Source organism: Panthera pardus, unplaced genomic scaffold (assembly GCF_024362965.1).
Source record: "Panthera pardus isolate Hobbes unplaced genomic scaffold, ASM2436296v1 HiC_scaffold_21, whole genome shotgun sequence".
Lineage (NCBI taxonomy): Eukaryota > Metazoa > Chordata > Mammalia > Carnivora > Felidae > Panthera > Panthera pardus.
Window position 1 is genome coordinate 2801274 of NW_026526777.1, and position 25308 is coordinate 2826581.

A 25308-nucleotide genomic window follows, 5' to 3' on the forward strand; every position below is an offset into this window, starting at 1 on the left:
CTTTAAAAAATCAACCACAGAAAACCTTCCGCATCTCTGTGTCCTCTTCCCCGTCACCCCTTTCTCCTGTGGACGGATTTCTGAGCGAAGGGGCCTACATTTCCTGTCTCCATTTCTTTGCCTCACACTCCTGTTTTTGTCTGTGAAAACCTGCTTTTTTTTGCCTTATCGCCACCAATCTATAACGTTGATCTTCCGCCTTTGCGATTATAATGAGGCTATAGCGCTGTCACATCTGCATCTGCTGTACGGGTGTCTGTCGTGTATAATTTGTAAACACATGCATGCAGGCACTAATTATCAAACAAGCCAATGGGGCAGGTGCTATTACTGCCCCTATCTTACAGAAGAGGAAACTGAAGCCCAAAGCAGTCAACCGCGCAGCTGGTAAGCGAGGCAGCGGTCACACCCAGACTCCCTTTTCTCCTCTGCGTCTCCTGCTTTTGCATGCAGCGCTTTGTGGCTGAACCCAAGGGAGGTGACTCAGTTCTTGTCTCTCATCAGCTGGCAGCTCTGCTTTGTCTGAAGTGGCCACATCTTCTGCTTCAAATACGTTCTTCCCTTGGTTTCTGCGGTTTCTGGGTCACGGCGCCTCCTCCCACGAGCCACGGTGCTCAGGGCCCTTCCCCTTCGGCGGGGCTGGCCTGAGGTCCTGTCTGGCCTCTCTTCTGGAGCCCCTGCTCTGCTCCTGGTGGCTCCCAGGGTGGGCTCTTCTCTTTTCTGCCATCCATTCGTCACCCCGGTGGCCCGAGTGATCTCTCCGGTGTGAGTCCCGATCGCGGAGTCCGGGGCTCCCTTTGGAATAAGGCCCAAGCCCTGAGCATGGGTCTGAGGCCTCCTGCCGCCCGTCCTCCGCCCCTCGGCCCTTCCACGCTCGCTGCACTCTGCACCGCCAGCCTCCCGCCGGGTCCTGGACGGGTCCCTCGTTTCCGCTGCGGGTCCTTCGGGGCCTGCCTCCGCCCGGGTCCCAGGCTCTCTCCCAGCCCTCAGCTCCCCCGTGAGCTCTCCTCGAGTCCTGTCCCGGGCAGTGCAGATCGGGGCGCCCCCCTGCCCCCACGGCCCGCAGGTACTCGTGGGCCTCGGCCCGGGGCTGGCTGGGGTGCCGGTCCACACCCGCCGGTCGCCCCCAGAACCGTGCGCAAGGCCGGGCCCGGCTCGCCTCAGGCTTCTGCAGACGGCTCGCACCCCCGGCGCAGCGCTAGCCGAGCGCATGCGCCGTCACGTAGGCACTTCCGCCGCGGCGGGCGCTTGCGGTGACGTCACTGCCCGATGTCCTCGGGCCTCTGGGTGTTCGCAGCGCGGAGCCCCTGCTCTCCTGGTCTGATGCCTCCGTCGGGGCTCCCTGGCCCAGTTCCGTACGACCTTCTGCGCAGGAGCTGCGGGAGCGGCTGCAATCTGGCTCGTCGCCAGCCTGGTTGTGTGTTTTCTCCAGAAGCGGAAACTGAGGCTGCGCGGGTCCTGCGCCGGGACCGGACTGCGCATGAGTACATCCCCGCCCCCAAAGGTGCGCCCGGAACTCGTTCTGCGTCGACGGTACAACGCAGAGACTCGAGGCTCCGCAGAAACCGGGTAGGTTCGTAACTTTTTCGACACTCGCCTTTGTCACCTTGGGGGCCTTAAGGCGGGGGGGGGGGGTCATCCGTGCCCCCCAGACTCGCTCTCCCCTGCACTCCTGCTCCCCGGCGCCCGCGGAGGAAACGCTGATCGCGCCGCGCGGGCTGAGTACCTTTGGTGGCTCTGTACCCCGCTGGGATCCATACGTGACGTTCGAGAGCCAAGTGATCAAGGTGTGTGGTGATCAATAATTGACGTCACCTCTGGGCCCCGGGGACTGATTCTGCAGTTACTGAGAGCACGTGCGAGGATGGGGCCTCGCAGGACGAGGGGTGGGCACGAGAAAGCACCGGGCTCCTCGGGTGGGGCCGGGAGGGGGGCTGCGGTGCGGACGTCCCGGGCTCTGATGGAGCCTGCACTGTGCCAGCGACCAGGCGCAGAAGGGCAGGCAGCTGTCCCCGGGAACATCGGTGGGCCTTGGAGGCGGGAGCGCACCCCCGGAGGGCTGGGGGAAGGAGGCTGAGGATGGAGGGCCGCAAGCCCAGGACTTACCAGTCACGGTGAGGTACACGGGCAGGCTGCGTTGGGCACCCAGGCCGTTGTCCGCGGTGCAGTAGTAGTTTCCAGAATGCTCTGCCCTCAGAGACATGACGGACTTCATGCTCTGAGTGGGCTCCATCTTCTGGATGACGACTTCTTCGCGAAGGAACTGGTACAAGATTGGGAAGGAGCCACTCTCGGCTTTACAGGTAAGCGTCACTGTATATCCTTCAGGAACCGAGGCCCCATGGGGGCTGAGGGTGAGGACAGGACGAGACACAGGGACTGAGGGAAAGAATCTTCAGTCAGCGGGTGCTGGGCCTGCTCTCTGCACGTTTCCGGTGCTGGCCGGGCTTCAGCCCCTGCCTTCCACGCACCCCCTTCTCCCCATCCGCCCCCCTTGAGGTGACCCCACTCCCGTTTTCCAGGGTAGATGATGCTCTGGTGGAAGAAGTCCCTTCTTTTACCCCTCCCTGTTCCTTCCTTCTGCCTGTGACCATGGAAGAGCTGCCCCCACCTGCCCAAGCCCTGGGGTCTTCCGCTCAGTCCCTGTTCTCCGCTTCTCCACTCGCTGGGGCTGGGCTCAGTGCACCACCCTTCATCCTTTCCCTTCCAGATTCACACACTGTTCCAGGACCCCCTCCTCTATCCCCGCACTCTCCCCGCATCCATCCTGACCCCCTCTGTTTCCCTTGGAGAGAACAGGGTCAGGGAGAGGATGGGAGGCCTGTGTGTTTCCAGACGCCAGGACTGGGGTCTGCCTGCTGAGTACTGGCCCAGTGCTGAATGAAGAGTCTCCTTAGGCCGGGCTGGGTTAGGCAGCCATGACTTCCCTAAGGGCCTTGAGTGCCCTCGTCAAGGAGTGGTGGTTTCGGGGGTCCTCCTCACCCCCGACTACATCTCTGGAGTGGCTGCGATGTTATTACCCATCTCTGTATCCTACGAGGATGTGTGTGTTGGTTATTGTCAAAAATTAACTGCTAATTGGGAAAAGATACTTCTGCATCCCTGGGAGAAAGAGAGATGGAGACAAACAGGGAGGGAGGGAGAGAGAACGAGGGAGGGAGGGAAGAGACGCTGTGGACACATTGAAGGGCGTGGTGGTCCTGGGCTGGACAGAGCACGAGGCCCACGATAGACAGAGAGAGACTCTTGTTCAGAGATGTGGGAGACAGCAGAGACATCAGGACGTCACTGGCTGCACCGTGTTCCTCCAAAATGCCTGTGTGGAAGCCCTAACCCCAGAGGTGGCTGTATTTGGAGACGGGGTCTTTGAGGAAGTAATTCAAGTTAAAGGAGGCTATAGGTGGGGCCCTAATCAGGTCAGATCGGGGCTCTGTTAGGACTCGGTGAGAAGCCCAGTTAGGACTCGGCGAGAAGCTGGCCAGCTGCAGGATGGAAAGAGCTCTCTTGAGACACCAACATACTGCTCCTTGATCTTGGACTCGTAGTCCCCAGGGCTGTGAGAGAATGCACTTCTGCGTGCAGGCCATGCAGCCTGAGCAGACCCACGCAGGTGACTTGGGGAGGAGGCAGGAAGCGGGTAAGGCAAGAGATTGGTTGGGAGGCAGTACAAGGCCCGAAGAAGCCAGAGGGGCTGGGCTCCAGTTGACCAGCAGGACAATCAAGCACTGATGTGCCGCTCTGCCTGGCTCCTGCCCCATCCCCAGGTCCTGGTGGATCAGAACCCACTGACACTCACTCTGCACGCGTAGCTGAGATTTCTGGCTCTGTTTGCAGACGCCGGAAGACCCTCTCTGGGCCTCGCACCAGTAATACGGCGAGTTTCTGCTCCTCGTGGTGAGGGTCGAGATTTTCAGAAAGCTTTCCAAGCCCGACTGCAGCACGTGGCCGTCTTTGAAGAAGCGGAACCAGAGTTTGACGTCTGACCTCAGCGGAGGGAGCTGGGTCTTGCAGGTCAGGGTCACTGACTTCCCAGAGACGCTCGGTGAGAGGCTGGCTGTCAGCACGGGACGTGGAAACAGCTCTAGAGAAGGATCACAGCGGTCCCCAGAGCAGTGAGGCCCGGAACTGCTCTGGAGAGAAACACAGCCCGTCTGCAGCAGCCGCGGAAGGTGCACGGCAGGCAGGGGGGAGGCCGCTTTCCATTCGCAACCCCCTTCAGCTCAAAGCACTCCTGCGCTTCCTCCGAATCTTGCAGGAGTGAGCCCTGAGGTGCGGGGGTATCCCAGCCCACCCTTCTCACCCTCTGCTGCCTCAGGGAGCGTCCTTTCAGCAAGCCCGTCTCGCAGATAACGAAGGCTTTACCTCGGACTTTGATGTTGATCGTGTTGGAAAAGTAGGAACAGCAGCCATTCTTAAATCCGGAACAGTGATAGTCTCCGTTATCTCTGAGACTTGCTTGCTCGATGCGGAGCTCGGAACTTTCATCAGAGACGCTCAGGACCTCGCCCTGCCTGTGCAGTGTCATGGTATCCAGAGTGATTTCTGCATTTGCTCGGCATCTCAGAACCACAGAGTCGCCTTCAAACACGAAGGGGGGAGCCTGCAGGATCAGGTTCTCTGCAAGACAACGCGAGCCTGGTCACTCGGTGCCTTCTCTTGATTAGTGTCCCCAACGGATTTTCTAGGATTGGGATGGGGGAAAAGGACGCATAAAATAACTACAATCCGCTTTTGTTCTGATTTTAGAGTGAACACGTGTCCTGAGAAGACTCGGAAAGCAGAAATGCAAGTACAGATCCCTTCCCGCCTCGCGGCCCAGATGTGGACGTGCACGTGTCGGGTGCCCTTTTCCGTGGGCACGTACGTGAGAGTCTGCCGTGCTCTCTTTGTGAAACTGCAGCAATGTTTGTGTATTTGACAACCTACTCTGCTATGAACCCTTCTCTAGGCCGTCAGTCTCGCTACGGAACCTGGCTGCTAACGGCTGCAAAGTTTCCCTTCAGTGCAATGCCATGTAATTTACTTAATGAGCTTGCTTTTCTTGACCGTTCAGCGTCCTTCAGTTTGGGGGGAGTATGTCTATGATTCCAGTAGGCAAATTCTTTTTTTTTTTTTTTTTAATATTTATTTTTGAAGCAGAGAGAGACAGAGTGTGAGCGGGGGAGGACCAGAGAGAGAGGGAGACGCAGAATCCGAAGCAGGCTCCAGGCTCCCAGCTGTCAGCACAGAGCCCGACGCGGGGCTCGAACCCACGAACCGTAAGATCATGACCTGAACTGAAGTCGGCGGCTTAACTGCCTGAGCCACCCAGGTGCCCCTCCAGTAGGTAAATTCTTAAGAGGGGAATTGCCAGCTCAGAGAGGATAAGCATCTTATTTTCTCCTTGTTACCATACTGCTTCCTTGTTCATGAAATCAGAGAACATCATAACCTGCTTCGAATTCAAACAGGTGGCTTTATTTATTATTCTTTCTGGGGTGCCTGGGTGGCTCAGTCAGTTAAGCATCAGACTCCCGATCTCACTCAGGTCATGATCTCACGGTTGGTGAGATCGAGCCCTGTGTTGGGCTCTGTGCTGGCAGGGCAGAGCCTGCTTGGGATTCTCTCTCTTTTTCTTTTTAATTCAGAAGGAAATTACACCAAAATAAATCAGAATCTCTTTACATAAAAAAACAAAAACCAAAAACAGGTGGCTTTAGGACACAGGGAAAAAGAGAAATGTTTCTTCTTTTTTTCTTGTTGTCTGTATACATTATACCCTTGCACAACATGGGGGTAGGGCACCGACCCCCCCGTGCAGTGGAAAATCTGAGTATTATGCATTTTGTGACATTAACATGTATTTTGCGTGTTCTCTGTATCATAGACCGTATTGTTGTAAGGAAGTAAACTGGAGGGAAATGTTATTAAGAAAGTCATCAGGAAGAGAAAATACATTTACAGTCCTGTCCTGTAGAAAGTCTGCTGGGAAGGGGACCCATGCATTTCAACCCCGTGGCATTCATGGGTCAGCTGTACCTCTGTCTGCCTATCCATCTGAAAAATCCTCATGCTGCTTATTATTCAAAATAAATTTTATAAGTTTGAAACTACACGTGTGGGGTGCCTGGGTGGCTCAGTCAGCTGAGCGTCCAACTTCAGCCCAGGTTGTGATCTCACAGTTTGTGAGTTCAGGCCCCGCGTCGGGCTCTGTGCCGACAGCTCAGAGCCCGGATCCTGCTTCGGATTCTGTGTCTCCCTCTCTCTCTGCCCCTCCCCTGCTCTCACTCTGTCTCGCTTTCAAAAATAAAAAATAAAACATTAAAAAAATTAAAAAAACCAAAACTATACGTAGATTCAGAAACCATTCAAATAATTTGCTTCTCCAGTTTTCTTTGACCTGAGCAACAAATCTCGGGGTCTCATCTGTATAGGTTATTATCCCGTAAATATAGGCAGCTTCTGGGTAACTGTGTGGTTTCTAAAGAAACTGTGGTTTCTTTGTGTTCTTTCCTTTTTTTCTCACCTGAAGAAAAGGTCAAGCTCACATGGTCACTTGGGAGCGAGTCCTGGGTCTGGCATCTGTACTGTCCAGAGTCACGGACCTCCAGGGTGTTTCTTGGGGTTTCGCGTAGCATTCTACCCTCGCGGTACCAAAGGAACCGTTTTATTTTCTCTGGAGCGTGGAAGTGCAATACGTGACAAGTCAGGGTCACTGTCTCTCCTCTGAAGGCGACGGTCCATGGAGGATGGAGGGAAATCACGGGTTTGGACGCAGCTTCTGAGGAAGAGAGAGACAGAGCCTGAGATGGGGACGCCTGTGGTCCCCGCCGCGGCCGTCTGCGTGGGACGGACCCGAGGACCAGGCTTGGGGGGATCCCCAGGAAAGCCCCCCGGGAGGGTCAGTGGTTGCTCATGGCTGTTTGTGGACTGGAGCCCCCAGGGGATGGCAACGAGAGAAATGATTTCACGCCGACAGTATAAGCAGCGGGGTTCGTCGCCGAATGTCAGTGGGATCAATGGCCAGTTGGCTTTTTACGGGCGCTAGAGAAGGCCGCCCCTGCCCTCCTGCTTCATCACGTCCACCGACTCATGGGGACCTCCCAGGGAGCTGTGCACGTCACAGGTGTGCACTTTCTCTCACGGGATAAATCCTATTTTCCGAAGGCTTTGGCACTGAGTAAAGCTTGAGAGATTAACTTGTCTAGCACCTTCGTGTTACAGATGATGTTTCAGATGCCCCGAGACTCTTGTCACAGCTGATTGTGGCAGAGCAAGGAACAGACAGGTCGTTTGCTGGAATCCAGAAGTGAGCCAGACAAGGATGAAATCCCGGGGCAGCTGATTTCGGGCAAGGAGAGAGGTTGTATTGCCGTTCGCGAATCCTCAAATATCCAGGACATTCTCTGACCCAGGGGAATGGTGGTGGGAGTCAGAACTAAGAAAATGTGTGACACAGATAATATGTCTTCTCCCCCAATTCCTATTTTGGGTGCATTTCTTCTTTTTGAGGGCCTGGTTGCTGGATGTTCTTCTGGAGGAGGAACATTTCCTGCAGGATTTTACTTCTAAACGTGTAGAGAACATAGTACTCCTGCTCGTGTCTTCACGGTGCGATGCTTACAGAGACGTTTTTCGAGCTTGCTGATGGGAGAAAACCTTATCCCAAGCCCTGCACGTTTGCCGTGGAGTTGAGGACGTCCTGCATGGTCAAGTGGGTTCCATCTGCGGTAGGGTTAAGTTCAGGGTCTACCAGAGGCCAAGAGCCGCTTGTGCATTTCTTAGTTCTTCCAGGGAGAGGCCGGGGGGGGGGGGGGGCGTGTGGCTGTCCTGGCCCTTGGGTGATGCCAGTAGAGCACGTGACACTTTCACATCCCTTCTGGTCTCGGCAAGAACAGGAGCTATTGGACACCCTCAGACAGACATTACAAGCACCTCGTGTTTTTTAGGGAGACATTCTTATCCAGGGACACCCAAAGAGCAAAAGAGACGAGAACTCACCAGATTTTCCACGGACAGGAGCTGCAAAATAAATAAATTAGCCAGAGATGAGCACAGAGCAAGGATTCTTCGGTTCTTGAAAAGTCATGGCTGTTGTTTTCTGTTCATTTTATTATTTCTTTCAATAGAAATTCATTAAAAAAACTTAACAGACACTTGTCAAATGTCTCCTTCTCCTTGGACTTCTAAGATGAATAAAAAAAAAACGGTACCTGCTGGCAAGGAGTTGACGGCTGGGGGAGCAGAAGCGTGAAGCAAAATAACGTAGTGCGGAATGGAAGTTCAGTAGTAGAAACACACACGGGCGTCTTGAGGGCGGAAGGGCCAGCGGGGTCAGTGGGTGTGTGTGTGTGTGTGTGTGTGTGTGTGGTGAGGGGGATGGGCTGTGACACGTACCTGAAAGAGTGATCCTTGAGAAAACTGAATGAAAACAGGAGTCAGCCAGGCAAGGGTGTCTGTACCTGGCAAGACATGGCGGAGAAGGTAAGAAAGGCAGCAAGGGCACAGAAGTGGAGAAGTAGCACTGGTGTTGAGGGGGGCTGAGACGGAGTTCTGGAAGGAGGGGAGTGAGGAGGAGTCGGGTCGGAGAGGCATGCAGGGCTCACGTCATGGCTGGTAAGTAGCTGTGGTTTTCTTCTAAAAGCTGCAGTGTTACCATCATCAACAGGGAGCCATGGAAAGGCTTCAAGTAGGAGAACGGTAGGGTTAGCATTTGTAACTTCGATGGAGCATTATGACGGTGGGTAGACGTCCGAGAGACCGGACGTGAAGCAGAGAGGCTGATGAGAAGGCAGGGGCGAGAGATGATGTTTACTTTTCTTCAGAGTGTTTATCCCAGATTATTTGCTTGTTTACTTTCCCACCTCTAGAATAGACGTTCTGCAAGAGCAGGGGCTTCTTAGGTTTGTTATATGCCCCCCTGGATCTACAACAGTGCCTGGCATTTAAGAGACATTGCGTAAATATTGAGTGTGTATTTATTAAGTAATGAATTAAGTAACTAAGTGAATAGAGGTAGGAGGTACAGGTTTGAGAAATGGGTAACAGGAAGACAGAGGAGGCAAAGTTGGCAAGTTTGTAAACTGCCTAGACACTCCAGATGAGGGACCGTTCATTTATTCAACAAATTAAAAAAAATTTTTTTTAATGTGTATTTCATTTCTGAGACAGAGACAGAGCTTGAGTGGGGGAGGGGCAGAGAGAGAGGGAGACACAGAATCGGAAGCAGGCTCCAGGCTCCGAGCCGTCAGCACAGAGCCCGACGCGGGGCTCAAACTCACAAACCTGAGCCGAAGTCGGTCGCTCAACCGACTGAGCCACCCAGGCGCCCCTATTCAGCAAATTTTAAGATGCCGACTATGTGCCAGGGCCTGGATAGGACAGTGAGCAAGCGGTACTGTCTGTCTCACATGAGGCTGGCAGGGAGAAGTAATCCAGACCTATGAACTTTAGAGAGAACAGCGGATTATTTCCCATTGCCCAAGTATCTTGGTCACTGTGGATTTCGTATTGTTTTAAATGTGGCTAAAATTTTCCCGAGTATATTCTACGTGGTAGATGTTTACCTGTAGTGTTTTAGGTGATCTTGTCAACATCTCCGTGAAGTACGTTCTAGGATCATCCCTGTTTTACAGGCTGTAAACTGGTTTAAGTAGCCAGTAGGCAGCAGAATGGAGTTTGGGGCCATTTATCTGAACACGGGCTATTTGGCCCCAAAGCATGTGCTCCAGGCCATTACCCTAACGTGTCCCTCTGTGTTGGCACAACGTTGGGATGTCCTTCTATTTCTGGAGTGTTTGGTGCAGCTTTTTCCTGCCACTGGGCCCCACTGCACGTCTGCCTCCTCTAGCTCCTGCTCTCTGTCTGTCTCCTGAAGGCATTACCAGCTCCTGGGCATGCAGTGTGGTATTTGCTTGCACCACTGTCAGTGACTTTGGACATTTATTTAACTGGGCTCTTGTTAGGTGGATGTTTCTTGTACACTGGGTTTGCTGGAGGCCTACTTATTTATTTATTTACTTACTTATTGTGTATTTATTTTGAGAGAGCACAAGCAGGAGAAGGGCAGAGAGAGAGGGAGAGAGAAAATCCCAAGCAGGCTCCGTGCTGTCAGCACAGAGCCTGATACAGGGCTTGAACTCCTGAACTGTGAGGTCATGACCTGAGCCGAAATCGAGAGTCGGATGCTTAACCGACTGAGCCCCCCCAGGTGCCCCTGGAGGCCCTTTTAGATCATGAGCTTTCTGAGCACAGAAATGCTGCCTCCCATGCTTTCCCATCATTCTCAGCACCCCGTACAGGGCTGTGCATACGTGTCACTAAAAATTTTTGTGAAATACATGAATAAATATTTTATTCTAAGGTTTTCAATGTTGGTAAAAACAACCCCCTTTGTGTGTGTGAACTGATAGAGACTGAAACACACCCGCAGATGCAGTTAGTGCCGTGTACTAGAAAAATGACATGAGGGGCGCCTGGGTGGCTCAGTCGGTTGGGTGTCTGACTTCGGCTCAGGTCATGATCTCACGGTCCGTGAGTTCGAGCCCCGCGTCGGGCTCTGTGCTGACAGCTCAGAGCCTGGAGCCTGCTTCGGATTCTGTGTCTCCCTCTCTCTCTGACCCTCTCCCATTCATGCTCTGTCTCTGTCTCAAAAATAAATAAACATTAAAAAAAATTAAAAAAAAAATGACACGAGTGAGATGATGGAATAGGAGTTCTCCAACCTGTGTCTCCCACAGAAGCAAATGTTTGGCAGCCATCCATAGATAAAAGCGGGGAAGCTTTGGGACCTGGGCAGGAGATTGCACAATCCCATTGGAGCCCAAGACCAAGGAAGACCACTTTGAAAAGGCGGGCACATGCCCTGGTAGAAGACTCACTGACTATGAGCCCACCTGCAGACCTAGAGCTGCCTCGTCTTTCTGGGGACTCAAATCTGGTCTCATTTGTTCATGGTCTTGCATCTAGATCCTATTGCCGAGAGACTCGAGAGGAACCATCCCCTTCTTCGCCCCAGCATCATGGCCCGCTGAGCTCAGACCCAACTGTTGTTGCCAAAGTAGTCCTGTGACCCCAGCTCCAGTGCCATTCTGCTGCAGTCTAGAGGCAGTCTTGGCCATCTAGGAATCAGCCTAACTCAGTGGGAGAGTACTCAAGGACCCAGCAGAAATGAGATCCGTTCATACCCCTGGCAATGGAACCGCCAACTGCAGACCCAGCAACAGCCGTGAGATCCAGCTCCAGCTCTGTTCAACCATATCTTGGAGGCAGCCTTATAACCCCAGGGAAGCCGCAGAAGGTATTTACCTTCCAAAACCAGTCTGTGAAGGTATCAGCTCTTCTAAATAGAGACACCAATGCAGAGTTGCACTGATCATGAAAAGTCAGGCAAATATGACAACATCAGTGGAAACGAATAAAGCTCCGGCAACTGACCCTAAAGAAAAGGAGATTCATGAACTATTTGACACAGAACTCAAAATAATAGTCTTAAGGAAGCTCGGTGAGCTATAAGAGGACACAACTAAATGAAATCAGGAAAACGATACACAAACCAAATGAGAAGTTTAACAAATAGAAAACATGAAAAAGAATCAAACAGGAATCTTGGCACTAAAGAATACAATGACCAAACTGAAAAATTCAGTAGTGGCAACAGCATAATTGGTCACTTAGGAGAAAGAATGAGCAAATTTGAAGACAGGCCTGTTTGAAATTACCCAGTTAGAAGAAAAAGAAAAAATGAAAAAGTGAACAAAGCTTCGGTGACTTCTGGGAAAACAATAAGTGAATCAATGTACCTATTACTGAAGTCCCAGAAGGAGCAGAGAACAAGAACAGAAAGATTATTTAAAGAAATAACGACCAAGAACTTCCCAAATCTGGGGAGGGAAATCTGTATCTAGGTTCATGGTTCCCAAATAACCCCTAACAGGCTGAACATCAAAAGGTCTAAACTGAGGCACGTTATACTCAAATTCTCAAAAGTCAAAGACAAGGAGAATTTTGAAATCAGTAAGAGAAAAACAATGCATCAAAGAGTCTCATACAAAGAACCCCCCTGTAAGATTTATAGTGGATTTCTTTAGCAATATCATAGGCCAGGGTAGAGTGGGGTCATATATTCGAAACACTGAAGAAAAAAAAAAAAACCACTGCCAGTCGAAATACTATACCCAACAAAATGAAGGAGAGATAAAGACTTTCCAAGACAGGGGCTCCTGGGTGGCTCAGCTGGTTAATCATCTGACTTCTGCTCAGGTGATGATCTTGCAGTTTGTGAGTTTGAGCCCTGCGTTGGGCTCTACACTGACAACTCAGAGCCTACTTGGGATTCTCTGTCTCCCTTTCTCTCTCTGCCCCTCCCCCATTCATGCTCTTTCTCTCAAAAATAAATAACATTAAAAAAAAACTTTCTGAGACGAAAGCTGGGGGGAATTCACCACCACTAGACCTGCCTTATAAGAAAAGCAAAAGAGTTCCTCAAGGGCACTAAAGCAAGGACACTAATTAGGAACATAAAAACACACACTCCCTGGTGAAGGTAAATGTATAGTCCAATTCAGAATCCTCTAAATATGGTACCTTAGTGCATTCAGTCTGCTATGACAAAAAATACCATCGTGGGTGGCTTATAAACAAGAGAAATGTATTTCTCACAGTTCTGCAGGCTGGAAAGTCCAGTATTAAGGCACCAGCAGATTCATCTCTGGTGAGGGCCTGCTTTGTCATAGATAGCCATCTTCTCATGTAACGCGGCAGAAGGGTGAGAGAGCTCTCTATGGTCTCTTTTATAAGGGTACTAGTCTCATTGCCTTGCAGAGCCCTAAAGACTTAATCACCTCTCAAGACCTCACCATCTCCTAAAACTACCACCTGACAGGTCAGAATTTTAACGTATGAATATTTGGGGATGCATATATTCAGACGATAGCATACTGTGTGGTGATATATAATCACTTTTAACTGTACCATAAATTAAAAAAGACAAAAGTATTACAAATGACGATAGCTACAATCATTTGTTAATGTATGCAGAATATAAAAACAAGGAGATTGTGACATTAATAACTAAATGTGGGGAGGGAGAAGAAAAAGTGTAGAGTTTTTATATGTGATAGAAATAAATTTCTTAGCTTAATTGACTGTTATGTTTAATATAAGCCTCACAAAGAAAAAAATCACAAGGAAATCACAAAGAGAAAAAAAACTATAGTAGATAACACAAAAGATAAAAAGAGAAGTTAAAGCATACCAAAAAAATCATCAAATCACAAAGGAAGATAGTAGGAGAAGGAAGAAAAAAAAGGAACTACAAAATAGTGGGAAAACAATGAACAAAATGGCAATAGTAAGTCCTTACCCATCAATAACTGCCTTTAATGTAAAAGGATTAAATTTTCCAATAAAAAACGTGGGATATCTGAATGAATAAAAAAATCCAACTGTATGCTGCCTACAAGAGATTCATTTTACATTTAAGGGCACACATGGGCTCAAAGTAAAAGGATGGAAAATATATTCCATGCAAATGGTAACTGAAAGAGACCAGGAGCAACTCTACTTGTATCAGACAAAACAGATTTTAAGTCAAAAATTGTAACAAGAGACAAAGAAAGTCACTATACAGGGGTAAAGTGGAATTAGGAGGATATGCAACCATAAATGTACATGCACCCCATATGAAAGCACCTAAATATAGAAGACAAATAAGAGAACTGAAATAAGGAATAGTGATAATACAATAGTAGTAAGGGCCTTAATACCCCATTTTCAACAGTGCGTAGATCATTCAGACAGGAAATCAATAAGGAAATGGCAGGCTTGTACAAGATTCTAAACCGGAGAGTTTGCATATCTAACATGTACACCTGATGGATGTATACAGAACATTCTATCCTACAGTAGCAGAACACACATTCTTCTCAGGTGGTCATGAAACATTCTCCAGCACAGATTATGTATTAGGTTATAAAACAAGTCTCAGATTTGAGAGGATTGAGTTTTCTGACCACAATGGTATGAAACTAGCAATCGTTCACAGGATGAGACTGGAAAATTCACAAATAACGGAAGCGAAGCAACACACTCTTGAACAATCAATGGGTCGAAGAAAAAATCTAAAGGGAAATCAGAAATTATCTTGAGTGAAATAAAAATGGAAACACATTGTAAAACCTATGGGATATAGCAAAGCAATTCTGAGAAAGAAGTTAATAGTCATAAATTCCTACTTCAAGAAAAAGACAAAGCTCTCAAATAAAAAAAAAACCCCTAAAATAAAAAAACCCCTAACTTTATACCTTGAGAAGCCCAAAGTTGGCAGAAGAAAGGAAATAATAAAATTAGAGAAGAAATAAATAGAAGATAGAAAATAGAAAAGAAAACAAAACTAAGAGCTATGTTTTCAAAAGATAAAGTAAATTGACAAACCTTTAGGTAGACTAAGAAAAAGGGAAGACTCAAAATCAGAAGTGAGAGGAGGCATTGCAACTGATAGCACAGAAATATTTAAAAAAAGACTCCTATGAACAGTATATCCCAACAAATTGAATAACTTAGAAGAAATCAATAAAGTTCTAGAAACATGCAATCTACCAAGACTGGATGGATCTTGAAGAGATAGAAAATCTGAACAGACCGATAACAAGTAAGGATATTTAATTGTTAATCAACCCCTCGCCCCCCAACAAAGAAGTCAGATGACTTCACTGGTGAGTTCTACTAAACACTTAAAGAATTAACTCCAAACCATTTCAAAGGCCTCCAAAAAAATGAAGAGGAGAGAACATACTTGCAAACACACTTTGTGAGGTCAGCCAAATAAGCATTCTACAGGAAAACAAAATTACAGGCCAATACCTCTGATATACATAGATTTAAAACAATCCTAAAATGGAATGCTAGCAAACAGAAGGAACATGTGAGATTTGCCCCTGGGATGACCCAATGTGTGCAATGCAATAAAGGTGATACACTATGTTAACAGAATGGATGATAAAAATCATCAGATCATCTAGGGGCGCCTGGGTGGCTCAGTCGGTTAAACATCTGACTTCTGATCAGGTCATGATCTCACCTGAGCAGATGAGGTTCCTGAGTTCAAGCACCGTGTTGGGCTCTGTGCTGACAGCTCGGAGCCTGGAACCCGCGTCGATTCTATGTCTCCCTCTCTCTCTGCCCCTCCCCCATGCCTGCTCTGTCTGTCTCAGTCTCTCAAAAATAAATGTTAAAAAATTTTTTTGAAAATCATAGGATCATCTCAATAGATGTATAAAAAGCATTTCACAAAATTCAACACGTTTTCATGATTAAAAAAAAAAACTCAACAAATTATGTCTAGAAGGAAAGGATCTCAACGTAGTAAAAGCCATAAGAGATGAACCTATAACTAACATCACAGTTAATGGTGAAAAGCTAAAAGCTTTTCCTTTCAGTTCAGGAAAAAGGCAAGAACGCCCACTCTTGCCACTTACATTTGTTATAGTCCTGGAAGTCCTAGCCAGAATCATTAGGCAAGAAAAAGAAATAAAAGATGTCCAAACCAGAAAGGAAGAAGTAAAACGGTCTCTGTTTGCAGATGGTTATCTTATATATAGAAAACCCTCAGGACTCCACGAAAATACTGTTAGAACTGATAAGCAATTCAGTACAGTGGCAAGACACACAGTCAATGTACAGAAAAAAGTTACATTTCCGTATACTAGCAACAAACTATTTGAAAAAACAGGAAAACAACCCCACTTCCATTAGCATCAACAAGCATAGAATATTTAGGACTAAATTTAACCAAGGAATCGAAGAATCTCTATACTGAAAACTATAACACATTGAAAGAAATGAAAGAAAACACAAATAAATGTAAAGACATCCTGTGTTTACGGCTTGGGACAATTAATATGTTAAAACGCCACATTATCGAAGCGATCTACAGATCTGATGCAATCCCTCTCAAAATTCCAATGGCATTTTTCACAGAAATAGAAGAAAGGACCCTAAAATTCGTGTGAAGCCACAAAAGATACTGAGAGTCAATGCAATACTGAACAAAAACAAAACTCGAGACCTACTCCTTGACTTAAAACATATTACAAAGATATAGTCATCCCAACTGGCACAAAAGCGGACATATACAGCAATGGAACAGAATCGAGGACCCAGAAAAAAATGCACACATTTACAGCTGACTGACCTTCAACAAAAGTGCTAAGAACACACAATGGGGAAAGAATAGTCTCTTTTGTATACTGTGCTGTTTTTATTTGTACAAAAATAACTCAAAGTATATTAATGACTTACGTGTAAGACCCCAAACTGTGAAGCTGCCAGAAGAAAACATAGGTAGGAAGCTTCTTGACATTGGTCTGGGACACAATTTTTTAGATATGACCCCCAAAGCACTTGGGAACAGAACCAGAATAGACAAATGGGGTTGCATCTAAGTAAAAAGCTTTTGTACAGCAAAGGAAACCATCAACTGCATGAAGAGGTAACCTATGGAATGGGAGAAAGTATTTGTAAGTCATGATTCTGATAAGGAGTTACTATCTACAATGTATAAGGAACTCTAACAAATCAACAAGAAAACAAATAGCCTCACTGAAAAACAGGTAAAGACCTGAACAGATATTCTCAATAGAAGACATACAAATGGCCAGTAAGTACATGAAAAGATGCTCAACATCACTCAGTCATCAGGGAAATGCAAATCAAAACCACAATGAGATATCACATCACACCTGTCAGAGTGGTTATTATCATGAAGACAAAAGATAACAAGCATTGGTTAGGAAGTGGAGAAAAGAAAACCCTTGTGCAGTGTTGGTGAGAATGCACTTAGTATAGCCATTATGCAAAACAGTATGGAAATTCCTTAAACAATTAAAAATAAAACTATCATACGATCCAGCAATCCCATTTCTGGATCTATATCCAAAGGAAATGATACCAGTACCTTTAAAAAAAATCTCTTTCCTTAAGTTTATTTTGAGAGAGAAAGAGAGAGTGGGGGAGGGGCAGAGAGAGAGAGGGTGCTTCACCTACGGAGCCACCCAGGTGGCCCGGAAATGTTACCAGTATCTTGAAGAGACACCTGCGTTCATTCCCACGTTCACTGCCACATTCTTTGCAATAGCCAGGATATGGAAACATTCTAAGTTTCCATACCAAGGAGTATGGAAGTCCACCAACCAAGGAATGGATAAAGGAAATATGACATATATGTATATATATGATGGAGTATTACGCAGCCTCAAAAAAGAAGGAAATCTTGCCATTGTAACAGCATGGATGAATCTGGAGGACACAACGCTAAGTGACACAAGCCAGACCCAGAAAGATGGATGCTGTGTGACCTCACTTTCACGTGGAGTCCAAAAAAGTTGGAACTCACAGAAGCAGAGAATAAAATGGTATTTCCCAGCTGGTGGGGGAGCCAGGGAGGTGTGGATCCAAGGAAATGAACTTTCACTTACGAGATAAATCAATCCTGGAGACCTAATGCACACCACGGGGCCCATAGTTAATAAGAACAGACACTCGAAATTGGCAGGGAGAGTAGATCCTGACAGTGAGTTCTTACCACACACGCGCACAAAAGGTGAAGTGAAAAGATAGAAATGTTAATTAGCTCAGTTGTGGTGATTATTTTAACAATAGATGTATGTCAAAACATCATCTTTTGCATCTTAAACATGTACAGTTTTTATTTGCCAGTTATACTTCAGTCAGCCCCGGGGGAAAGAATGTTATGTGCCCCAGGCTTTCCCCGAGCCTCACTGCCTTCCCTCTGGAGACCTGCTGTCCCCCTCCCCCTGTGATCTTTATCTGCCCATCACTGCCGGGGTTTGCCATGGTGTAGGGGAAGGAGACATCGTTGTGTTAGAAACCGTGCCCTTCCGTGCCCAGGACCAGGATCTGGGCTGGTCATACAAGCAATAGATGATCTCCTTTGCAGAGAAACAAGGAAGGTCTCCTCTGAATCAGGCAATGGGAACAAGCAAACAATACATTTTCTGGACTTCATGAAGTAAGATTTATCGCAGAAAAACAACGAATAGATCCTTCACCGTGTGGTCACCGGGTTTCCTTCTCTGTAAGGGTGAAGGTTTATCCCAGCTCCCTCCACTGCTTCAGACTCAAGGGAGAAACCCCTGAGCTGGATGGGGAGTCCCGAGAACAGTCTCCCCTCGCAGGAGAGAACGTCTGAGCCCCATGAAAGGGCCGGCCCCGGGGTGGAGAGAGAGGCTGTCCCCGTCCCACCTTGGTCCCGCGTTGGGCACTTGTACTCACCCAGGACCAGCACTGACACCCACAGAAGCATGAAGGCCCGGCCTGCCCCGGGATGAGGCCAGACGAGGGCTTTTCTCAGGAGTAACAGGGCTGGTTTTGATTCTTGAGAAGCACAGCTCCACAGCAGCCCCGAGGAGCTCATCTGAGAAAGTTCTTTTTCGAAGAGCAGGTCGTGCTAGTGAATTAGAAAGAAGGAAGTGGCACTACCCTTCTTTAACTGAGAATCAGAATGTCCTGCCCTATGACCAGGGTGAGAAAATAAATTCTAGGCTTAAAAAAACACACACGGCTCCGTGACCCCACATCTCTAAGGCTGGGAAATTACCTTAAGGGAAGTATGTGCAGATTGTCTAAGAGAATGTTTACAGCGGTGTCGTTCATAACTGCCCAGAACACTGAAAGCACGTGAAAGGTCATGAATACGGGACCGTGGATGAAGATTCTGTACATGTCTGCGGCGAGATGCAGTGCAACCGTTACGAAGGAGATCAGCCCACATGGAGAGGCATGCAGCACCCTGGTGAGTGGGAAGAGAGAGCCGAGGAGTGGGTTGGTACTCGTAATATCGTCCCAGCGGGGTAGATGTGACAAATAGAACACGTGTGTGCAAGCTGATACAAATACGCTGTTTTTTTTTTTTCCTGGAAAGTATACCTAAGATAGTAGTTGTGTTGGTAAGAACTGTGGATGGAAAGGAAATACTTCATTTTATGGCTTTCTTTACTCTTTTTGTTTATTTTTTTAAAATGTTTGTTTATTTTGAGAGAGAGCGTGAGCCAATGGGGGAGGGGCAGAGAGAGAGGAGCGAGAGGATCCCAAGCAGGCTCTGCTCTGTCAGCACGGAGCCCAACGTGGGGCTCGTTCCCACCAACTGTGACACCATGACCTGAGTCGAAATCAAGAGTCAGGTGCCACCCAGGCGTCCCTATATTGTTTGAGTCGTAAACAACCACTATGTTAATAATTAGTGACAAATACTATGTTGGTGCATTGCTTTGATAACTTGCAAAAGTCAAGCTTCCATCCTGGCATACTGGTCAACGAAGATCCCTAGGACATTAGTAGCATGAGGAATGCCACTTTCTTCGTTTCAAGTAGCGTTTCTCACCTTTTTTCTCCCCCTGGGCCCGCACCTCGGTCCTCCTGAGGGGACGTTTAATTTCACGCAGACAAATGCATATCCCGTTGCATACGTGATGCCCCCCCTGACCTGCGGCGCTGGGAGACAGGAGAAGCATCATAAGGGTAAATAGAGTTTAACCCATGGCAGCCCAGCAGGACCTCAACGCGAGCCAGGAGGCTTCCCATGCTTTTGGACACAAAGAGCGCCGCTGTGTATATTCTTGGACGGGTCTCCCAGTGCACGCGTGCACACACATTTCTACTGGGTACACCCCGAGGAGTGGAGTCTGCGGCTCCTGAGGCTTGCGTATATTTTGAGAAGGCACCGCTAAATTGCCTTCCAGGGTGGTTGTGCTTAATGCACACCCCGTCAACCTGTGTGTGTGAGTTCTCGTCCCTCTAAAATCCTTGCCGATACTGGTATTATACACAGTCTTGTAAATTTTAGCCCTTCTCCTGGGATGATCTCAGTGTGGTTTCAATTGTTGTGTCCCTGGTGAATTTTGCAACTGAGCATGTTTCATATTTAATTGGCAATTTAGATATTCTTTTTAATGTGAAATCTCTTTTCCAGTCTTTCTCCCTTTTTCTAGTTTTTCAGTCTTTCTCATTCTGTGTTGTGGGGCTTTTAAAGCTGGATATGGATCCTTTTTCCAGGTAATGTGTTGCGAATGTCTTTCCCTGTCTCTGTCACGCTTCGATAGAGCCTTTGACAAATCCCTGCTGTAACTCTGGTGGTCCATTTAGCAGTCTCTTCCTTTACGGTCAGAGCTTTATCTGTCCCTTCCAGGAAATGTTGTCTACTCCAAGCTCTTGAAACTATTCTCCCAAGTTATTTTCTAGAAACTTTATTTCTTTTACTTTTACTTTGTATCCATAGTATCATTGGAATTGACGTCTATGTATAAGCAAGGGTTCATATTCACTTACAGATGGCCGCTTTGCCTGGGTGTCAAATTTATTGAAAATCCGAGCTTTCCACAGCACCATGCAATTTCACCTCCTTGTAAAACAAACAGCCATGCGGGTCTGCTTCTGGAAACTCTGTTCTCGTCCAGTTGTCTGTTTATTCTCATGCCAGAACCACAGTGTCGTAATTGTTGCCTTTTTTTTTTAACTTGAGAGAGAGAGAGAGAGAGAGAGAGAGACAGAGAGACAGAGATACAGAGCAAGAGCATGTGGGTGTGTGAGAGCGTGGGAGTGGGGGAAAGGGCAGAGGGAGAGAGAGAATCTCAAGCAGGCTCCTCGCTCAGTGCAGAGCCCAACGTGGGGCTTGGTCCCACAGCCCTGGAATCATGACCTGAGCCAAAACCAGGAGTCAGTAACTTTCTTGTAGAAGTTACATTTTTTTGTTAGGCTTATTCCTAAATAGTTGATATGTATTTTTCGTGTTATTGTAAGTGATATCATTAAAAGCTTTCTCTAAGTATTTATTGTCAGTATATAGCTACAGCTTTTTTTTTTTCTGATTTTCCGTCAATTACTAAGAGAATTATGTTAAAGTTTCCCTCTATAATTGTGAATTTGTCTATTTCTTCTTTAATTTCTTGTCTTTTTTTTGTTTTATAATTTGAAGTTGTTTTATGGGTGCATATACATTTAAAATTACTTATGTATTTATGTAATTATATAATTTATGTTTACGTATGTTATTTATAATTTATATATATTTATAAATTTATATAATTATAATTATTTCTTTCTGGTAGTTTGACTCACCGCTCTTAAATGTCTCTATATGTTTCTAACCTGAGAACCCATTGGCGGGGGCCCATCTACCTTTGGACCTGATTTAGATGATTGAATCTGACTCTGATAACCCTATCCTGTGATTGGATGAGTCTTTGGGGGTCTCTGGAGGCGGTGAGCTTATTTTTCTTGTAAGAAGGATGTAAATATTTGTGGCTAGAGTGCGGACTGCCTCCTAAGAAGCAGTTCTTGTACATGTATGTACCTCACCCTCTTCCCATCAGAAGTTCCTTCCTTATATATCCTTCACACTTGAATCTAGCCACCCAGTAGAACGTGGCAGACGTAAAGCTGAGCACATTTTGGGTCTGGCCCTTCGGAGACGTGGCAGGGTCTGTTTTTCTCTTGGAGCCCTGAACCACCGAGGATGAAGTCTGACTGCCCTACTGGACAGTCCCATCAAGGGGAGCTGCTGCAGCCTCCCAGACCAGGCCCCAGACATGTGGATTAGGCCATCTGTTTTTAAGAAAAATTTTTTATCATGTTTATTTATTTTGAGAGAAAGAGACAGAGTGTGAGTGGGGGAGGGGCAGAGAGAGAGGGAGACACAGAACCCGAAGCAGGCTCCAGGCTCCGAGCTGTCAGCACAGAGCCCGACGTGGGGCTCGAACCCACGAACCTCAAGATCGTGACCTGAGCCGAAGTCAGACGCTCAACCGACTGAGCCACTCAGGCACCCCAGGAATACTCTTTGAGTCATCAAGTAATAATTCATTTATCCCTAATACTTCCTTTGTCTTCAAGTTTATTTTTGTGATTAGATCAAGCTTGTTAATCATGTCATTCAAATCTGCATACTTACTAATTTTAGTCTGCCTCAGCTTCTGCGTTTTGTGCATGTATAATTTTACCTTATTCTTTCCAATTCTTACGTTTTATTTCTCTTGGCCATTATTCAGAGAGTGCAGGCACAAAGTCGTGAAGCCCGTGTCATCTTCCCCCTTTGGGGTTTCTTGGTGACCGAATGTCTGCTCCTGACTCATATTGGATGTGTAACTTGGGTTAAAAATGAACTTTTATGGTACGGCGTAGGGAATATAGTTAATGATGTTACAAAAATCTAGCTATGAAACTGTCTTGAACTGATGTTTTTTTATAAGAGTGTTCTTTAGCGATGGTCTAAATTTCTACCATGATACCTTATCTGTTCAGACTTTCTTCCCTAACTCAGGACAGTTTTTATTTTTAGTTATTTTCCCTGGTTTTTATTTGCTAGTATTTATTTATTTTTAATCTCAAAATAACCAGCTCTTGAGTTTAATTACAGTTCTTTTTTTTTGTTTTGTAATTTATAAATTTTTACTTTTCCTAGATTTTTTGTTTTCTTCAAATTATTAAATGAAATGTTTAATTTTTTTCCTCTTTAGCCATATGAATATTCATGGCTCTGGATTTTTGTGTGTGTGTGCTTTAGCCATAATTTGTAAGTTCTGATACAGTCTTTTCATTATAACGTGTTCTAGGTAGTTTACAATTTCAGTTTTGATTTTGTCTTTGAAACAAGAATTTTTAGAGTTTTCAAATATCTAGACGGTAGATTTTTCTTTTTCTCTTTTCGCTATTATTAATGACGTTTTGTTCCTCATTTCACTGTAATCCAAAAATATGGTGTGTGTATATCCTACTTTCTGGAATTTATTGAGATTTTCTGTGACCTAATATGGTCGTTGTTGTTGTTAGTTGTTAAGTATTCCATGGGGCTTTGAGAAGAATGTATATTCTTTATCTTCAGGACAGAAAGTTCTACATATATTTAGTATAACCAGCTGGTTAAATATGTTAAGTAGATCTTCAGTGTTCTCATGTAATACTTTTGGTTGATTTATAAATTGTAAAATTATGTGATTTGATATATGGAAAGTTGTGGTCAATCTTATGTTTTTCATCATTATATACTGCCCTTCTTTTGGTCCAATTAGATACTTTTTTTTTTTTTTTTTTTGGCTTGAATTAGATTTGTCTGAAATTAATGTCAGGATTCCTGTCCCTATTTGTCTGGTATGCTTTTTTATTTTCTATTTTTTTTAATGTTTTATTTATTTTTGACAGAGAGAGAGGGAGAGGGAGAGGGAGAGAGAGTGGGGGGGAGGGGCAGAGAGAGAGGGAGAGAGGGAGAATCCGAAGCAGGCTCCAGGTTCTGAGCTGTCAGCACAGAGCCCGACCTGGGGCTCGAACTCATGGACTGTGAGATCATGACCTGAGCTGAAGTCGGACACTCCACCAATGGAGCCACCCAGGCACCCCTGTCCGGTATGCTTTTTAGCATCAATTCACTTTAGCTTTTAGGTCACTTTGTTTTAGAACGATTTCTCACATATAATATATGCAAAAACCTATTGGGTTTCATTTTTAGATCCCAAATGTATCTATTGCTTTTGTAACATTTATTTATCACCTATGCATTCATATGACAACTATGTTGGTCTTAATCCTGTCACTTAATTTTGTGTTACCAAACTTTCTCTTCTAATTGCTTTATTTTCTTTCGATCCCTCGTCGGTATTTTCTTTTACGGTTGTATTACATTGCTTATACTTCAAAGAGTCTATAGTGTCTTTTCAGTTCTCTTAGTGGCTAGCTTTGCAACTCTAGTGTTCTTAATGCTCTTTTTCTTGATTAGACTCCATTTATGTTCTGATAAAAAAGAAAGAGATCAGCTCACTTTTACCTCTTGCCATGTTTTCTTCCCTTTCACCTCCTGATGAGTAATAATAGAACCTCCACATTCTCTAAAGTTAGAACATTTATGCCGAGTCCTACAACCATAGTTCTTACACTTGTGGAACGTTGGTGCTGTGTTTACGTGGGCTCGAGACCCCCTCCGACTCTGGTTCTTACTTTGTCTTCAGGGCTCCACGGTGCCACCGTCACCGAGCTCTTGCACGTTAGAAAGAGTTTGTCTTGTCTTTATTCTGAAGACAACTGGGTCTAAAATTCTTGGGCTAAACGTGCCTCTCTTGCAGCACCAGCCGTCGTCGTGGGGCGTGGGGCGCGGCTGTGGCTGCGCTCCCCGTGACTCACCCTTGACCTCTGAAGTGGCGTAACTTCATCAGAATGTGTCGGATGCTCCCTTCCATTACGTCCACCTCCATTTATTCTGTTGGCTTCGCTCAGTGTGCCACGAATGGCTGCGTGGGCTCTTCTGCCTAGCACTCATACCAGCTGTTTTCCCAGAATAACTTTAGCCTTTTGATTCTTTCCTATTTTAGTTTGCGGAGTTTTCTCGCATCTACCTTCAGCACTCGGTGTGTCGTAGCAGTTTCTAATCTTTCCTGTGTCCTAACGTAGCTCGTTTTCCTCTTCCCTTTCCAAACGTTGTTAATTTACCTCCAGTCTTGTTTCTTTGATTTTTCACTCCTAATAAGTCTATTACATTAAAAAAAAGAGAGCTTTTAAACAAACTCCTCTGATATCACGGAGAACACAGTATCTGATTCCCCCCCCTTCGACTCAGAGGTCTGGCTTTTCTTCCACCGTGCGTGCCCTTTCCCCAAATTGCTCTCGTACAGACGGTGAGCCCCGCGCCAGTGACATTGTAACGCGGCTTATCTCTGCACGGGGCTCAGGCTCCCCGAGCTGAAGAACAGGGCGTGAAGGGATCGGGGATGTGAGTCGGGCCGCGGACGGCTTGCGCTGAGCCATGTTGCCGCAGGGCGTTTTTCTGTCCGTCTCCGCCACGGCCTCTGTCTTGGGGCAAAGAGGAGGTCTTCCTGTATGTCACGGGATTTCTGCAAGACGGGTCAGCAGGATTCCGTCCAGCGGACAGCGTTTGCACCGGCAGAGTCGCCCGCTGTCTCCTCCTGTGTCCCGGGCTGCTTCATCCGGTCCTACCGTCCCAGGCCTGGAGGGCCTCCGGAGGGAGGGGGGTCCGGGGGGCTTCTGCAGCCCCCATGCTCCCCAAACCTGGCCTTCAGAGCAAGGGGTTAGTGACTTCCTGAAGCTTTGGACCTTGCCGCCAGCTTTTGGAGAAGCTGCAGCTCTTCCCAGAGGCGTGTGTAGGAGCTTGTGTTCACTGTCGCCTTCTTTCTTCCCCTGCTTTGGTTTCACATTTGAGTTTCACTGTGGTTAAGAGCCGTCCTTCACCGTTTGGCACTTGGCATTGTGGCTTTTCAAAAGTTTCATCAAAGGTGGAGCTTTTTCGTTCTCTTTGTCATCTGTGGCTGGTCC

The 25308-nt window shown here is 46.6% G+C and overlaps 1 protein-coding gene, 1 long non-coding RNA gene and 1 other non-coding gene across 6 annotated transcripts in view; 1 reads left to right on the forward strand and 2 right to left on the reverse strand.

The window, feature by feature from the left end:
- FCRL5 (Fc receptor like 5) overlaps positions 1–18507 on the reverse strand; it is a 39894-nt gene extending 21387 nt beyond the window's left edge. The window contains exons 1-5 of one of the 4 annotated variants that reach the window (XM_019438549.2): positions 18271–18507; positions 6506–6760; positions 4363–4617; positions 3797–4081; positions 2107–2379 (exon numbers count right to left, since the gene is read on the reverse strand). In XM_019438549.2, coding sequence (XP_019294094.2) covers positions 2107–2379; positions 3797–4081; positions 4363–4617; positions 6506–6760; positions 18271–18412 — 1210 coding nt within the window. In that variant the 5' untranslated portion in view covers positions 18413–18507. Of the gene's footprint in view, positions 1–2106; positions 2380–3796; positions 4131–4362; positions 4682–6505; positions 6761–18270 lie in introns of those variants that run through there. The other 3 variants (XM_053908855.1, XM_019438554.2, XM_053908856.1) reach the window with 3 other exon arrangements.
- On the forward strand, positions 1498–6165 carry LOC109260398 (uncharacterized). Its single transcript, XR_002076987.2, has 4 exons — positions 1498–1787; positions 2198–2303; positions 4747–5258; positions 5867–6165. It is a non-coding gene; the product is annotated as an uncharacterized LOC109260398 (long non-coding RNA).
- Positions 18508–21731: 3224 nt separating the features above from the next.
- Positions 21732–21816, reverse strand: TRNAR-UCG (transfer RNA arginine (anticodon UCG)). Its single transcript has one exon. It is a non-coding gene; the product is annotated as a tRNA-Arg (tRNA).
- Positions 21817–25308: the final 3492 nt, after the last annotated feature.